We start from the raw sequence: 18,299 nt of genomic DNA, 5'->3' as shown, positions 1-18,299 counted from the left end.
AGAATACAGTTTAGTTTTACATAGCATCTTCCAGTCTCAAGGTGTCTTCAAAAAAAAAAAAAAAAAAGTTAGATACCTGGAGTTTAGTGACTGCATGGACAAACAGATAAACTATTTTGTGCCCAGCAACAGCTCAAACCCACAGGACATTAGATCCCTGTTGAGAGAGAGAATGTTGGATAGGGCACATCCCCATCTCTTCTGGAAAGTGCCATGGGATATTTCATATCCATTTCCACAGCCACTAGAGACAAGTAGCAGAGGCTTTGATTTGCTATCTCCCAATCTAAAGGATGACAAGTGAAGGCATCAGGCCTGTGACTGATGTAATTGCAAAGCACACAGTGGTTCAACCCTCAGAATGACATGACAGGATACAAAAAAAAGGTCTGAAAAGCACAAGGGGTAAGTGACGTTTTCCTTGGAACTGCTCTATGCATCCAATTTGATGCTTTTTCTCTCTGCAGGATGCTGGACTGTGCTTGAATGCATTCTGCCTGACAGTGGGGGTTTAAAGTCAAATTCAAACAGGTAGTCCCTTGGCCATTAGCCTTTTGGTGCTTGATATTGGAATTTGCCCACAGCTGCAAAGTCTGATGGTGATCTTTAGCATAAGCACCAGTTCTGCAATGTTCTAGGGCACAAGGCTAAAACTGGAAGGAGAAGTAACTTGCACCCAAAGGGGAAGCCATCTGTATTAATACAGAGGCCTCATTTTTGAATGTGGACATCGTTTTTAGGACACCACATTTTAGGGTTCAAATTGGCATTTAGGTGCATAAATAGGTTATTTACTGATGTGAGGTATTGGTCTGATCACTCATGTGAGATTTGGATTTCCTCTTTAGATACTTATGTTTTCAAATTAAAATAGTTTCTGTGTCAGAAGAGAGATGTCTCAGTCTCAGGATAGTAACAGAGTTTTCATGGTGTCACACAGGAAAAGGTTTCTCTCTGACACTTCAGCTCTCTAAAATAATTCACTGCTCAATTCTCTGCTTGTGGCAATAGCAGTTAAATCTCAGACTTCTGTTCTGTGTTTCCCTGAACTGGATTCTCGTATTTACTCCATCCAGGCCTTTTGTGTGTTTGCGCTGGGCAGTTCGCGGAATAGCACGCTGCAGAATTCCTCTTTCTAATGGCTCACTTCCTACTTTCACTGCTTGCGCAGTTTGGGACCTGGACCAGTAATCACAGATCATTGGGTGATAGTAAACCAGTCCAGCCAGTCAACCACAATGAGTTACTCCCAAGACGGTTCCAGCTCTTTTGTATCATAAGCTCCTCAGAAAGGGGTCTTTGTATTTTATTTCTCTGTAGAGCACCATGCACATCTCTGGTGCTGCAGAAATACTAACCATTACGCATGAATAAGTGAGCATCCAGAAAACACTCCAAAATACACTGATGTGGAGAAAGGGGCAAAACAGAAAATAGCTTGGGGGCCAAAAAGTATAGTAGCTACAGCATTTTCACATTCGGCTCAACTAGCCATGTGGGGCCTTATCCTGCCATTGATCCACAGACTGAAATCTCCATGAAATAAATGAGGGAGTTCTGTGTAAAAATAAATGGCTGGATATGGCTTCAGGTGTGGGGTTAGGGAATGCCGTCCAGGAGTTAGAATGGACATGATGGGATACTGACAGGAACACAGAGAAGGCGGAAAGTGCTGCTGTCCTATCTGTTGTTTTGGGAAGCAGGTGCCTGGGGCGGCCAATGAACAGGGGGGTGGCACATCCTGCCATTCAGCGGCAATTGGGCAGCGGGGCCGTCACTCCCCCTCGGAGTGAAGGACCTGCCGCCAAATTGCCGTTGTAGAATGAAGCGGCAGTAGAGCTGCCGCTGATCGCCGCTTTTTTTCTTTTCTTTTTCTTTCTTTTCTTTTTTTTTTTTTTTTTTTTTTTTGCTGCTTGGGGCGGCAAAAACGCTAGAGCCGGCCCTGTTGGGAAGACCCATCTCCACATTCTTCACCAGGACTTTGCAACAACAGGCAAGACCACCCCCAAATAATTTATCCCAGGTTTTATGTGCGTGCTGGGACATAGCTTTGAGAGGTTAGTTAGTACTGGGTGTAAAATCATGCAGTGAAAGCCAGCAGTTGTATATTGTGCCACAATAAAGCCTCAGGGCAAAATGCTCAGCTAATGTAGATTTATGTAGTCAACGGAACTATACTTAGATATACTAACCGTACTCAGAGAGTTGTTATTAATGGTTCCCAATCCTGCTGGAAAGGCGTAACGAGTGGGGTTCCGCAGGGGTCTGTTTTGGGACCGGCTCTGTTCAATATCTTCATCAACGACTTAGATATTGGCATAGAAAGTACGCTTATTAAGTTTGCGGATGATACCAAACTGGGAGGGATTGCAACTACTTTGGAGGACAGGGTCATAATTCAAAATGATCTGGACAAATTGGAGAAATGGGCTGAGGTAAACAGGATGAAGTTTAACAAAGACAAATGCAAAGTGCTCCACTTAGGAAGGAAAAATCAATTTCACACATACAGAATGGGAAGAGACTGTCTAGGAAGGAGTACGGCAGAAAGGGATCTAGGGGTTATAGTGGACCACAAGCTAAATATGAGTCAACAGTGTGATGCTGTTGCAAAAAAGCAAACATGATTCTGGGATGCATTAACAGGTGTGTTGTGAGCAAGACACGAGAAGTCATTCTTCCGCTCTACTCTGCTCTGGTTAGGCCTCAGCTGGAGTATTGTGTCCAGTTCTGGGCGCCGCATTTTAAAAAAGATGTCGAGAAATTGGAAAGGGTCCAAAGAAGAGCAACAAGAATGATTAAAGGTCTTGAGAACATGACCTATGAAGGAAGGCTGAAAGAACTGGGTTTGTTTAGTTTGGAAAAGAGAAGACTGAGAGGGGACATGATAGCAGTTTTCAGGTATCTAAAAGGGTGTCATAAGGAGGAGGGAGAGAACTTGTTCACCTTAGCCTCTAAGGATAGAACCAGAAACAATGGGTTTAAACTGCAGCAAGGGAGGTCTAGGTTGGACATTAGGAAAAAGTTCCTAACTGTCAGGGTGGTTAAACACTGGAATAAATTGCCTAGGGAGGTTGTGGAATCTCCGTCTCTGGAGATATTTAAGAGTAGGTTAGATAAATGTCTATCAGGGATGGTCTAGACAGTATTTGGTCCTGCCATGCGGGCAGGGGACTGGACTCGATGACCTCTCGAGGTCCCTTCCAGTCCTATAATCTATGAATCTATGAATCTATGATATACCAGCAGAGAATTTGGCCCAGCATGCTTTGTTTCATAACCCTAATTCTCTCAGTACGTGCGATGAGTGATTTTCGTTGAGTTCAGTGGGAGTTATTTGTAGTTTGCATGGAGAGTCTGGGCCTGAGGAGATTCCAGGAACTTAGGACACAAGTGTCCTGCAGATTACACAGTGTCCCAATGGCTATTACTGTGTAGAAGCTAGGGAATAAACCGCCCAGGGATTTAACTGGAGTTTGTTTCTTGCAGCCACATTATTTTGTCCAGGTTTTGACTGAAATGCAAATGTGTAAAACAAACAGCTGTGCCTAGGAAAATACATAGAACAGGATAATAAGCAGGGCATTATAGAGAACACTTACTTTCTTTCTCTTTGTTGGCACCAGGATGAAATGTGCAATTTGGAAATGCTTCTCTGGCTGTGGAATTAAAGAGAAGAATTGGTTAAATCTCCTGGGATTCAGTTCTCATCCAGTAATAAGTCAGATAGAAAATCCTACTTAAAAGTTAAACAAGGAATTTCATTTAACTTTGCTTCAATTGTCTTTCTTTTTGACAGAGAGAAAATCAGCTAGGGTTTAAAAATGGCAATGACAATTAGTTATAGCTGCTATTTCTGACCTGCCCTCCATCTAATCCACCTACAGTGCAGAGAGAAGATGTGGTCTAAAGGATTTATTGACATACATTTGGGATATGACAGTACAAATTGCTAGTTGCAGAGCTACCAATGTGTCACTTGCCACTAGCAACTAGCACTACACATTTGCCACTAGCAATGTGTACAAGTGCAAGTTACAATAATTGTACCAGGGATTCTCAAATGATTTTGCCGTGAGGCCTACATCTTAATGGACGGATTGTCTAGTGACAGCCAGTTTCCCTCTCAGTTGTGATCACATGGATCACTGCGCCCATTCTTGACCACCCAGACCTCTTAACCGCCCATTTGCAATTGCGTAACATCCCTGTGGCAATGATGGTAATTGTTTGCATGGAAAAGTAATACTGATATTTAGTTTTCTCTGAAAGCAGTTAAGGAAGTGATAAAGAGAACGAGCACCATGTACCCAGCCAGTTCTCTGCATACCTATAGCATAGTATTCCACGGACCACAGTTTGAGACTTGCTTTTTTTATGCTACACCACTCTCACTTCTGTTTGCTTTTAAACCCAAATTATGTTAGTTGCCAGGAATCACAGTAATTAAAGCAAACCGTTAACTAATTTTTCTTAAATCCAGAAAGAAATGATAAATCAATTATTACAATTTTAAAGATAGTGATGCTTTCTACCATTGGAATGTTAGGCCTTCTAGCTGTCCAGTAAGATACAGCTTTAATTTCTAGCTCTTGATGCTTGCAAGATATTGGACAATCAAACTGTCATTGGTCCAGGACTAAATATAACTTTTGCATCCAAAAACATTGTTTGATATTTCTCTGTCATTTTTGGCCTGAAAGTAAACTTTTTTTCCAAAAAGAGATTGCAGAAAATCAATGTAACTATGTAATTTTTATTTTTTATTATCTATGCTTGGGGGGAAAGTGTTTTCCAGATGCTTATTTTTTTTAAAAAGTTATGATCTTTTTTTCCTTTTAACCCAGACCTATGACATCTGTTGCTCTTCCAGGCTTGGGCCCCACATAGTTTTGCAAATGCACTTTGATTCTGATTACAGCACCCCCTGACCTTCCAGTCCTGAATGATAAATAAACTGAGCCTGTGCTCCTCAGTTCTGACCTACAGCACCATCTTTATGTATTGACTTTGGGCCCAGTCCAGTTCCCACTAAAGTCAGTGGGAGTCTTTCTACTGATTTCAATGAGAGTTGAAGTTGTACAGGAATTTAGCTGCTATTTTTTCTTTGTAAAGGCCTCTCCCACACACATTCTGCACATGTTTCCCAGTTACATCTACCTTTCTGTATGCGGAGTTCCATGAAGCCATGAGCCACTTGCTGGTAATTCTGTTTGCCATGTTCCTTTTTAGTCTCTACCACGTAACAGCAGTAATTGCCACTGTCCTGCAGAGTCAGATTCATCATGATGATATGAAATGTCCCATGGTGGTCCGAGGTGGTCTCCAGCCCATGGTGATTTGCTCGTTCTCCATGGAAGTACCTTTCTGTGACATTATGTGTCCCATGATGCTTCCCTGGCTCATGATGCAGGTCCCTTTCGGTTACATTGCGGATATGTTGCTTCTCAGAGCAGCTTTGGTCTCCGTTGCTGCTGAAGTACCAAATTTTGTAAAGTAAGTCATGCCGAGAAGCGAGTGGCCCAGAGAGCTTGCATGTCAAGGTAACATTCTGTCCTTCTGGGCAGACATAGAGTGAGTAAGGAGTGGTGATCATGAAAGCTGTTGTCTGTTCTACATGGAGAAAAGAAACAGTAGGCAATTAATATGTAAGATAAATGACGAGGTGTTTGAGAATAACAACTCTTTGCGCTGCTTTGAAGATATAATTAAACAAACACCAGCAACAGCCCAGTGTAGTAGATAAGCACTATAACCATTTTACAGATGAGTAAACTGAAACACACAGAGGTTAGTTAAGCAATTCACACAAGGTTACACAGTGTGTCATTGCAGCTGATTTGAGATTAGAATCCAGGAGTCCTGATTCAGTCCTATGCTCTAACCACTAATTTAAGTGCATTAGATTGGGCAAACATTGCCTTTGGTCAGGCAAACACGCTATACAGGACATCACCAATATTTGCAAATCCTCTTTCCCCTAAGAATTAGACCGGAGTCTCACTGTGTATCTTGTCATTCCACTGTGCTGTAATCACTTTATATGAGTGACCAAACTATTCCACATTATAGCCTCCTTCATTCCATGTAGCTACTACTGTTCTTTGGTACAAACTATTACAGATGTTCTTTAAAAAAAAAAAAAACCCTCACAAGACAGATTTCACCAAGAGGAGCTAAAACTTTAAGGTATCTCCCGTGCTGGGTAACTCTACTCCATTTCTCTCTCTGTGTGTATGTATCCTTTATACATTTGGGTAGGGGGGTAGGGAGAGAGAGAATTGGACAGGGTAAACTTATGCTATAATATACAAAAAGGCAGTATGTCTTGTGATGCAGAATTGTATAAGAAACCTTAAATCAGTAAATGTCAAATTCCTTTCACAGGAATTAGATCTGTGAATCAAAGACAGCAGACACCAATGGGTTTCTTTCTCATAGACAAGTGACTTTCTGATAATCCAATTAATGTTATACCTGTCAGATACTTAAATATTTTGCTACTATTTCACCCAAGCAGAGTCAAAAATCTTGTAATAATGCAACATGTTTAATACATGTTTTAAAAAACCATGATAGTGACACCTAACCTGTCCACTCTGGAGTTCGGATGCACTCAAAGGAAGTGTACTTTGAACAGACAGCACTTGGTTTGGACAGTTCGTAATGTACAGGACCCATAAAATAATCCAGGTTTTTTTAGATGGTCCCAGTAAATAAAAGGAGGAGAAATCTCTTAGATCTTAGGGCTAGGTCCTGTTTCCATTTAAGTTGGTAGCAAAACTCCCATTCAATGGCTACAGGTTTGGTGAACACCAAAGTGTTAAAAATATGTAAAAAGTATGTAATTTTATGTAAATAATGTAGTGGAAAGGTTAGAAGTGTACCTTAACCTTATTTATAAGACTTATTTTCAGTAGGCAGTAGGCTTAATGTACTTGAACCATAACAAGTTATTATTTTTACTCCTGTCATGTAGCAAGGAACTTTTGCCCTCTTTTTGATTTGGGTTGCAGCAGTAGTGTTATGCAGGTCACTCACTTACTGGAACTAGGGCTGTGGGATGCAGTTCTGTGATGTCTTAGCACTGTAAAATTTGCTGCAAGAGATGAAAGTGGATCAGCAGCCTCTGTGTTTGTGAGGGAAGGATGATGGGAGGGGGAGTACATGGTTCTCAAATGAGGAAATTTCACAATGCCTATGATTCAATTACAAATCCTCATCATTGGCATTATATTCAGTTCCTTCTTTCCCCACAACCCCCCCCCCCCCCCCCGGGCTCTGTTAATGCCTGTTAAACTGTTGCTATTTCTTTTTTTTATCTCCCCACCCCCACCCCAAGATCAGACTGGTTTTTAACCCCACCCTGTTTATGCAAGACTGCTTGTGTTTTCCATTTTCTCTAAAGGCAGAGGTGGCACCGTCTGACACTCAAATTCCGTAATGGGAGAAGTTGTTCTCTGCAGAGTTTGGAAATCCCTCATCATTGTTTACTGAAAATTATGCTCAGAAGAGGCCCAGCAAAGGAACAGCAGGGAATGATTGTAGCTCCAAACTGAGGTGTATTAACAGAGCTCTTTCTGGGGCTTGCAAGGTGATGAAAGTCAGGATTAAGGTATATGAGCAAAGTTGAGTGGGGACCCAGGACTGGAATACGTGGGGTGTTACAGGTCAGGTAGTGGTAAACTGGCAAATCTGTGAGGAACCATGACTGACATGGTGAGGCTGGGTACTGTAAGTTAATACTGCAGTGCATGTGCAAACGTGTGGAGGAAGACTGGAACGGTGCCCACCTAGGTTCTGCCTAACTGAGCCTCCAGCCAGCCCACTATCCCAGAAGCACTATTCCCAGGGGCTCCTTCAAAAACTGGAGAGAGAGAAAAGAGGATTTCTTTATTGTATTTTTGAAACTATTGATAAAGGGGGACCACTTGGTGAGGTGTCTCTGGGGTTTAATTTGTTACAGCTATGATGGTGTCAGGGCCGCCCGGGGTAGGGAGCAAGTGGGGCAATTTGTCCCAGGTCCCGGGCCCCGTGAGCCCTGGCCGAGAATCCCTTTCCTCACCCGGCGGTGGTCTGGGTTTTCGGAGGCATTTCGGCGGCAGGGAGCCCTTCAGTGCTGCCGAAGACGCAGAGCGACTGAAGTGCCCCCTGCCGCCGAAATGCCGCCGCCACAGACTCGGATGCCGCCCGGTGAGTACAAGCTCCCCCGCTTTGCCCCAGGCCCCCTGAATCCTCTGGGCGGCCCTGGATGGTGTTGTGAGGACAAAATGTTCTCTCACTGCTGTTACATCCTGTTGTTCTGTTGGCTCCATCTTTATTTGCTTTGAGGTTTGTCATTTGATGTACTTCGCAAGAGCCAACAAAACACATTGCTTCAAACTACCACAAAAGTCTTTCAGGATTGAAACAGGCTCAAGTTCACTCGGTTTACATACTACCTAGCCACCCAGAAGACAGACAAACCTTGTTCAAATAGAGTTTGAAAATTATGTTCTAGACTAGGTCCCTACATTGACAAGAACTTAATTTCTAATGCAGAACTAATGTTAACCTATGCAGGGTCATGTGACTTTCTCAGCCAATAACAGACTCCAGCTCAAATAGCAGAGTTGATCTTGGACAAATGGAAGTGAAAAATGTCCTTAAAGTCTTTCAATTTTTGTCCTTTACTTGTTGTATTTAGAACATTGTTGGACTCTGAACCTCCTGGTGCACCTGAATCATTTAAGTGTATTATTTACTTTTATTTTCATACTATTTTTTCTAAATTTCAGCTGACAATGCAGGCAGTGGGGGAAATAAAGTTAGAGGGGCTCTGATACAGTGAAATTTCTGGTATCAGAGGGGTAGCCGTGTTAGTCTGAATCTGTAAAAAGCAACAGAGGGTCCTGTGGCACCTTTCAGACTAACAGAAGAACCTCACTTCTTCAGATGCATCTGAAGAAGTGAGGTTCTTACCCACGAAAGCTTATGCTCCCAATACTTCTGTTAGTCTTAAAGGTGCCACAGGACCCCCTGAAATTTCTGGGTGGGTCTCTGCGTGCCGATCTCAGTACCTTGGGCACTCTGGATATTTTTGTGCAAATGACGAAGAGTGGTTCTTAATCCTGATTCCATGAGGTCTGAGTACAAAAGGGGCCTCCAGGGAGAGAGGGGAAGGTAAGGTAGAAGTCTATTGGAGGAAACTGCACTTGCAACACCTTTGACAAGTGTCCCATGGGATTCTTTGTATTTCTTACCTCCGTAATGAGGTCCCCTGAAAATCAGAGGAGTCCCGCTCATCCCCACCAATTTTCCCCCTTTAAAGCTGGACCATCAAACTGTGAGGCCCCACATCAGAGGGACTCATGCCATGGCTTTCTCTCTTTGCACACAGTGGATTCAGCCATAATATCATGATTGAGTTTGCACTGAACAGCAGTTCCTAGAGGCTGAGAAATGGATGGCCACTCCACCTAGAAGAGTCAGCCCTGTGACAGAGCAGTCTGCATTGCCAGCATGTGGAATAGACTGGATGACGGTCTAGAAGGGATTTTCTATCTTTCTTTCCTATGAATCTGTGATCACAGTTGCGATCCTTGGTGTGGGAAGCTCTCACCTATAGACTGGGAAGCTGAGTCCAGCAGCTGGGCTTGTATCTCATATGGACATTGCATTACAGTACTACTGGAGTGTTGCACTGTTTGAGGTGCCATCCTGCAGATGAGGCAACATCTCGTCTGCCTTCTTTTAGTGGCTGCTGTCGAGGTGGACATTACAGATCTTTGTTGCTTATTACAGATCTTGTGGCATTTTATTTTAAGGAGTGAATGTTTGCCCCAGTGCCCTGCCCAATGCTCCCTTACTGAATAAGAAAAGTTATAATGTCCAAGGCTAGGTCTGAGCTATTGTTGAGCATGTTTAAGTTGCTGTTTTTGCCTATACAGTCACTGCAATGCTAGGATCTGCCTAACCACTTTGTGACACTTGTCTATGAGGAGAGCTAGGGAAGTCCACGTTGTGTGTGTGTGTGGGTTTTTTGGTTTGTATATTTTTAAATATTGAAAAGAAAGTACATACGTTTGCCTACTCTGCATCTTAAAACAGCTCTTGCTTCACCTACAGGATTTCATGGAACCCATTTACAGTGGAAAATAAACACAACCCACATATTTGGTAAGAGATCCTATGCCAGCCGTCATGCGGGGCAGAGGTTACCATATATGTGAAGTGTTTGCCACTTTGGGGTGGTGGGTATAATAGGCCAGGGAAGGCAGAGCCATAGGCCGCTGGGCTGGAGCTGCTCAGGCTGGCCAGGGGCTAGGGCTGCTGCTCTGGCCGGCCGGGCTGGGGCTGCTTGGGCCAGCTGGCCGGTGCAGCTGGGGTTGGCTGGCTGGCCCGGGACTGGGGCCAGCCCAGAGGTCCTCCGGTGGCAGGGGTGGGGGGGGGTGGCGAGGGGGCTCAGGGTTCCTGCCGCGGAGGGTGGGGCCTCATGCAGAAAGGGTGGGGCCGTGGGGCTAGCCTCTCCTAAGGGGGGGTTCACCCACCGCCCATAGTGTTTGGCTTTATGTATTTTCCTTCTGTTTTCTAAGCTCAAAGGGGAGTTCTTTAAAGCTATCTACTGGATTGTGTGATAAGACTGGGGGAGGGGAAAATGTCAGCTGGTAGCACTAGTACTCTTTGCATTCTTCCTGTACCAGTAGCACAAGGTGTAGTCTTTAGGAAACTTTATTGTAATTGGTGTTCTCTCCCCAAAATGATGTATGGCCTCGCTAATGAGGATAATTCCCTTTACAGTTCAACTGATTAACAAATGTCATCCACACTGTACAGATAAACAGTCTTTTATCATGCGTCTCTCTTCCCTATGGCATCAAAGGTTCATATATATTCAAACATCCAATCACTCTCCCCTTGTCTCTATTATAGCCTTCTATAAGTGTATATTTGATACCTTAATATTTCAAACAATCCTAAGTGACTGGTGGAACAATTCCTGCTTGTCTCCATCCATCTCATTGCCCTGATTTTTCTCCTGCCTGCCCCCCTCATTTGGAGTTAAAGGCCCCATGCAAACAGAAAGGACGCAGCCTAGCACCTGAAAGTACATATACATCCACAGTTATATCCATCACACTGAACAGATTAGACAATGAAAAGGCACCAAAGGAGCCATTGCTCAAATTTTTTTCATATAAAAAGGTTTTTTATTGAAAATTGTCTTTTCTAAAATTAATTTTTCACAAAAAAAGTTTGTGTTATAAAATATTCTATTTTCTCAATGTTTTAAATCAAATTTTAAATTAAAATAATTTTAAAATGTTTTTGTTTACCAAAACCCCAGTTTTCACTGAGAAAACACAGTTTTAGTAAACAAAGCATTCTGTAAAGATTTTGATTAAAATGTCAGTAAAAATCATGGACAATTTTCACAAAATGGAAAATTGGTCCATTTTTAATTTTATAACATGGAAATAATTTGGAAATTTCAACATTTTTTTTGATAAATCATTTTATTGTTTTTCAATCAGTTCTTGTTGACTGAATGAATAAAATATCTACAAATAGAAACTAGTCCCACCTTGGTGGCCTACCACTTATCAAACATCCTCCTTCTAAACTAAATTGTCTTGACATAGATTCATAGAGTCCAAGGCCAGAAAAGACTATTGTAATCATCTAGTCTGACCTCCTGTATAACATAGGCCATTTAACTTCTCCAAAATAATTCCTAGAACATATATTTTAGAAAACATCCAATCTTGATTTAAAAATTGTCAGTGATGGAGAATCCACCATAACCCTTGGTAAATTGTTTCAAAAGTTAATTACTCTCACCATTAAAAATGTATGCCTTATTTCCAATCTGAATTTGTCTAGCTTCAACTTCCAGCCACTGGATCTCGTTATATCTTTTTCTGCTCGACTGAAGAGCACATTATTAAATAGTATTCCACATGTAGATTCTTATAGTCTGTAATCAAGTTACCCCTTAACCTTCTCTTTGTTAAACTAAATAGATTGAGCTCTTTGAGTCCATCACTATGAGGCATGTCTTCTAATCATTTAATCATTCTTGTGGCTCTTCTTTGAACCCTCTCCAGTTTATCAACATTGTCCTTTAACTGTGGGCACCAGAACTGGACACAATATTCCCACAGCAGTTGCACCAGTGTCAAATTTAGAGATAAAATAACCTCTCTACCCTTACTCGAGATTCCCCTGTTTGTGAATCCAAGGATTGCATTAGTTCTTTGGAGCACAAAATAAAACTGGGATCTCTTGTTCATCTGATTATCCCCCACACAAATCATTTTCAGAGTCACTGCTTCCCAGGATAGAATCCCTATCCTGTAAGTATGGCCTGCATTCTTTGTTACTAGATGTATACATTTACATTTAGTCATATTAAAACACACATTGTTGGCTTGTACCCAGTTTACCAAGTGATCCAGATTGCTGTGGGTCAGTGACCTATCCTTTTCATTATTTACCACTCTCCCAATTTTTGTGTCATCTGCAAACTTTATCAGTGATGGTTTTATGTTTTCTTCCAGATCATTGATAAAAATATTAACTAGTGTAGGGTCAAGAATCAATCCTGCAAACCCCTCTGGAAACACACCTAGTCGATGAGAATTCTGTTTGCAATTACATTTTGAGACCTATCAGTTAGCCAGTTTTTAATTCATCTAATGCAGGCCTGCACAACTCGTAAAGCGGCGAGGGCCATATTACTCCAAAGAAAACAGCTGAGGGCCGAAACCCCCCAAGTGCTTCCAAACCCCCCTCCCCAGCGCCACCCAGCCCCCCCAAAACACAACACCCCCCCCAGCGCCACACACCACACAGAAACAAACCCTCCTTCCCCAGCGCCACCCCACCAAAACAGCAGTATTGAACCTCGGTAATTTGTTATAGCGGGCCCCTACGGTAGTATAATTAAGGTAAAAGAAAAATGTATTTTTGCTAGAAGTAGAATAAGATCTTCCCCCCACTTTGTAATCAATTGCCCTGTTGATTGAATGAGGTGTGAATGAGGAAGGCATGGAAGGCAGGCACCTCCAGACAGCTGCAACTCTTGGAGAGGGCAGGGCCGGCTCTAGGATTTTTGCCACCCCAAGCAAAAACATTTTTGGCCGCCCCCCCTTTTTTTTCGTGCCCCTCTGTCCCCAGCCCCGCCCCAACTCCACCCCTTCCAAACCCCTTCTCCAAATCCCCAGCCCCGCCTCCTCCCCCGGTGTACCGCATTTCCCCCCCACCATTGCTTCCTGCAGGCCCCCCGCAACCTCCCGCCCTAGCTCACCTCCGCTCCGCCTGCTCCCACGGGTGTGCTGCCACTCCGCTTTTCCCCCCTCCCTCTCAGGCGAGGGAGGGTGGAGAAGCGGAGCAGCGGCGCGTTCAGGGGAGCAAGCGGAGCAGAGGTGAGCTAGGGTGGGGGGGGTGCAGGAAGTAACGGGGGGTAGAGGAACCACTCCCCGCTCCAGCTCACCTCCGCTCCACCACCACCACTGCCTCCCCCAAGCGCCCCGCCGCTCGGTTTGTCCTCCCTCCCAGCCTTGCTGAGTGAAACAGCTGTTTCGCGTGTGGCAAGCCTGGGAGGGAAGGGGGAGAAGCGGAGTGGCGGCGGCGCGCTCAGGGGAGCAAGCGGAGGTGAGCTGGGGCAGCGGGGGCACTTTTTCCCCATGTCTCGGAGTTGGCGCCTATGATGGCCGGCACCAGAATGCTGCCCCTAGAAATATGCCGCCCCAAGCACCTGCTTGTTTTGCTGGTGCCTGGAGCTGGCCCTGGGAGAGGGGATGGGAGCCAGACCAGATCAGTAGAACAGGTCAGCCACGATTCATTGCTTGCCTCCTCAGCCCCCCTCCCCTGGCTCACCTACTCACTCCCCGCCTGCTCTCCTACTCAGCCCCACCCTTCACCCACTGCTTGCCTACTCACCCCCCTGCGGGCCGCACAGTGAGCCCACCTACTCAACCCCTGCAGGTTGCACAGTGAGCCCATGCGGGCCGCATGTGGCCCCCAGGCCGCATGTTGTGCAGGCCTGACTAATGTGTGCCATGTTAATTTTATATTGTTCTAATTTTTCTTAATCGAAATATCATGTAGTACCAAATCATGTTGTGACATCTTGACATGGCATTGGCCTCACAGCGATTTCAGGAGGTTTTGATGGCACAGAAGGCCTAGCTGATAGTGTTGTGCTGCCCCATCCTAATCAGGACTTTCCCACTGGAATCAGTACAGGTGGTAGATCTGACACAAATATAGCAGGGGCGGATCTGTGGCTTTCACTAACCCCTAATCAGACCTAGTTTTAGAAGTAAGGGCACAAAATGACCTTTGCTTCTGTCCGCTCTCAGGGAGCCCTTCTCTTAGCAGATAACTAGCACCATAGTAGCCCAATACAAATCTGGAAAAAACAGCTTGTAGAGTAGTATGCAAGTGGTGTCTAGCTGAGAGAAATATCCTGCTAGCTTAGACAGTAATGTGGGGTTCCTTCTGCACAGCTGACAGAGCTGCTGCCTAGAACTCACAGTAGCCCTTGGTCTCATAGGGAGGGGTGCAGGTCATACATTGAGCCTATCTAGCCCTGAGAATACAGTGAGGCTGCTGGAGTCTCTGGTAGCTGGTTGGTGGTATTCAGGAGTATCTGGACTACAGTTGGAAGAGACGAGTGTCTCAGTGCATCCCACCTCACCTCCAGCATTTCGGTCCAAATGGTTTTGCCTCAGACCAACCAACCAACACACAGCTTTGTGCCATTGGTTGTGTAATCTAGTTCCGTGTTCCTGCAATCTGTGGTGAGCCAATGCAACAAAGAATGATGCAAGCATCCTGGGGACATCAAGGAAGGCATGATTTCTCCTCACCATTCAGTTCTAAATTTGCAAGATGTTTTTAAGACAATAAGCAAAACGCAAAGGAAAACCCTAAGGTCCCTTAATTAACTTTGTATCACTGTTGAATTTCTTAAAATAAAATTAATTTGATTTCATCTAGAATTTTGTTTAAACAAATGAAAGCTCCTCCCCTCATTTCTCTGAGAATTTCTGTGCCCTCTGAGAGATCTTCCAAAGCTCTTCCCTTTTCAATCCCCCTTGTTTTTTGCTATTCCCTTCTCTGCCAGCATCAGCATAGCAACATTCTGCTCACTCACTTTCCCAGAGCGGGTAAATACAATATTTTATTTATTTATTTTTGTAACAATTGAGTAAAACATCATCAGTTTTTTCATTATCTTCTCCATGACCAGTGGTTGAAGTAGATTTTAACAAGAGGATGGAGATCCTTTAGCCCACCAGCCAAGGAGGAGGGGGAAACTGTGAGGAAGGAGTGCTTCGCTTAGCCAAGGAGAGGAGGGGTGCTCTCTCTGCTGTTAGTGGGGGAGGGAAAACTATTATGCACCTCCTGATCATGACAGTAAGGGTAGGCAGGTAGATTTTGTACCCAGGCTGTACATTTTCATGAATGTTGCAAGACTTAATTTGTTATCACTGGGCTTCAGAGTTTTCACCCCAGTGAGATAAATGTGGGGAGTTCGTACTTCTGTTAAAATACATCTACATTGGGAAAAGCATCTTGTATTGACAGTGCCTCTCCTGGCCTCCTCTCAGTTGTGTTGAATACAGATCAGCTGCCAGTGTAGATTGGACCAAATCATTACAGCAAGTGAGATTGTATTGATAGGTTTGACCCATCTACACTAGCAGCTAAACTGTTTTCAAAATTGCTTGGAAGGGCCAGGGAGGAACCATTGTCAACTATTAGTCATTTTCACAGTGCAGACAATCACTGTAGATCTATTCTTTTAATATGTCTATTGATTCATAGGCTTTAAGACCGGAAGGGACCAACATGATCACCTAGTCTGACCTCCTGCACATTGCAAGCCACAGAACCTCACTTAGCACTCCTGTAGAACCTTACCCATCCATTCCTTCACTGCATCAATCCACTTTCAGAAGAAACCCTGCAACCAAAACTTAGAATCCTGTGTAAATTTGTCAATGGAAATACACCAAATACACAAAGATGCTCTCTGTGACCTAGCATAGAATGTTCCAGGGGCTGTCTCTCTGGTGGCCTCGTCTTTTAGTTTTGCTTTGTTTCAGGTTCCAAGAAAAAATTCAAAGTGAAACTCTGCTGAAACTACATGTGAAACCACTAACTTTCTCATTGTTTCCACCTGAAGTGTTACCTTCGCTCACAATGTTGCCCAGGCGTGACTTGCTGAAAGGTTAATGAGCAATAGCAAACGTGACCTGATGTTCAAGTGTCTGATATATTTAGAAATCATGAGTGTTACTTCTTTTGGGGTTTCACAAAGAAAATTGCATGAGCTCTAGATGGAATCTAATTGACTTTTTGTGACAGAAAAAGAGATGGGCAAAATTTTGTGACCAACCCTATTTTTTCAGCAAAAAGTGCAGATTCAGTTACACAAAAATGTTCTGTGAATTCATGTTGGCTTTACCAAATTATTCATCTAAAAAAATTCCAAAAAATCTAAATGTCTTGTTTTGAAATTTTTGAAACAAACCTTTTTTAATTTTTTGGTTTGAAACTAGCTTTTCTTTCAAAATTTCCAGTAATTTTATTTTTTAAAATGTCAAATATTTAAAAATGCGCTAAACTGAAACAAAATGTTTCATTTCATCTGAATTACATTTTTAAAACTTTTCAATTCATTTCATTTTCTGTCCACCCTGAAATTTTTTGGACATTTTTAAATTGCCAAAAAAACAAAAAAAAAATGTTATTTGCCTGGCTCTAGACAGAGATCCCTTTGCCATTAGAACATAAGAACGGCCAGGCTGGGTCAGACCAATGGTCCACTGAGCTAGTATTGTCTCTGACAGTGGCCAGTGCTAGATGCTTCAGAGAGAAGGAACAGAACAGGCCAATTTCAAGTGATCTGTTCCTTGTTGTCCAGTCCCAGCTTCTGGCAGTTGGAGGTTTAGGGACACCCGGCGCATACGGTTACATCCCTGGCTTTCTTGGCCCTTCCTCTAAGTTCTGTCTGTTCTTATGGCTTGTCTGGATGAAATTAAGGCACAGCAAGCTGGCGTGTAAATCTGCCTTTTCTAGCGTACCGTGCACTGACTGCCTTTGGGAATCCTGCTGCCACACACTGGAAGTTCTGTCGTGCGCTTTAATCTATCCCACTTTGAAACACGAGTCGAATAAAGTGCACTATGGAAGTTTTAGTGAGCAGCAGCAGAGTCCACAAGGGCACTCACTTACTGTGTGGCAGGCTGGGTCAGGGTAGATTTACAGTTGAGCTTGCTGTGCACTGTTTGTATAAACAAGTAAAGCCCTGCACAGATACAAAATTTGCATCCGCATGCGATCTGCAAATATGGTCCGTGGATATCTGCAGATTTGCAGGGCTCTATAAACAAGCCCTTAGACTGGCAACCCTTCAGGACAGGGACAGTCTCTTCTCATCTGTCTGAAAAGCATCCAGCCCACCATGAGCGTTACCAAAGACAAATAATAATAAACTTGAATTAGCATATTACTTTAAATGCGACCTGATGTTTAGCTCCAATGTCCTAGATGGCTAAAAATAGTGAATCCCTCACTTAGAGCCTAATCCAAAACCCACTGAAGACATTACAAAGACTCCCCTTGATTTTAGTGAGTTTTGAATCAGGCCCACAGTAAAGTGCATTTTAATCTACACAAGACACTATAAGCAGAGCTTCACTATCCTGGAGTCCCTTCCACTCTTTGCCCCGTGTGTAGTGCTGTCTTCACCCCCTTTAGCAGCACAGGGTACCATCAGCTGGGTAGTCTCTCTCTGTTCCCCCTATTACCCACAGAGCGGTGGACACTCCAGGTCCATTCCTGTCCTAACCAATGCTCTGCAACCTGCCCTTCCACTAATCTGTTCTGTGCAGAATGCCTGGCAGGGTGATACTAATAGTGGATTGCAGGAGGCCTGACTGTTGGCAGGACACACCTTTGAAAGAAGAGTGTTTGCAGGAGCCTCCCAAGAACCTGAGCCCAAGACAGGATGTCTGCTCTGAAAGGCCATGCCCAGAGTGTGAACAGCAGAAAAGTTACCTTAGAGCAGAGGTTCTCAACCTGGGGCCCAATCAGCACACAGCTGCGGCCTATGTGACATCCTCAGGGCCATACAGGTATTATATATATTGTATGGATGTGGCCCACATAACACACATGCAGCCCGCAATAGTAATTAGATTGAGAACCTCTGCCTTAGAGGTACAGGTAAGAAGTGTTATGTTAGGGTTACCATACGTCCGGATTTTCCCGGACATGTCTGGCTTTTTGGGCTCCAAATCCCC

The 18,299-nt window shown here is 43.8% G+C and overlaps 2 protein-coding genes across 4 annotated transcripts in view; one reads left to right on the top strand and one right to left on the bottom strand.

Annotated features, from left to right (window-relative positions):
* CDH23 (cadherin related 23) overlaps positions 1–18,299 on the top strand; it is a 544,508-nt gene that overhangs the window by 459,227 nt on the left and 66,982 nt on the right. The gene's annotated exons all lie outside the window — the stretch shown is intronic.
* The window catches only part of VSIR (V-set immunoregulatory receptor), a 53,780-nt gene that overhangs the window by 24,834 nt on the left and 10,647 nt on the right, over positions 1–18,299 (bottom strand). For both annotated transcript variants that reach the window (XM_034775591.1, XM_034775590.1), the window contains 2 exons: positions 5,161–5,613; positions 3,603–3,659 (listed from right to left, as the gene is read on the bottom strand). In XM_034775591.1, coding sequence (XP_034631482.1) covers positions 3,603–3,659; positions 5,161–5,613 — 510 coding nt within the window. The remainder of the gene's footprint in view (positions 1–3,602; positions 3,660–5,160; positions 5,614–18,299) is intronic.

The sequence above is a fragment of the Trachemys scripta genome, chromosome 7 (genome assembly GCF_013100865.1).
Source record: "Trachemys scripta elegans isolate TJP31775 chromosome 7, CAS_Tse_1.0, whole genome shotgun sequence".
In the NCBI taxonomy this organism is placed as follows: domain Eukaryota; kingdom Metazoa; phylum Chordata; order Testudines; family Emydidae; genus Trachemys; species Trachemys scripta.
Note: the sequence above shows the minus strand (reverse complement) of the source record. Positions and strands in the feature narration are given on the sequence as shown.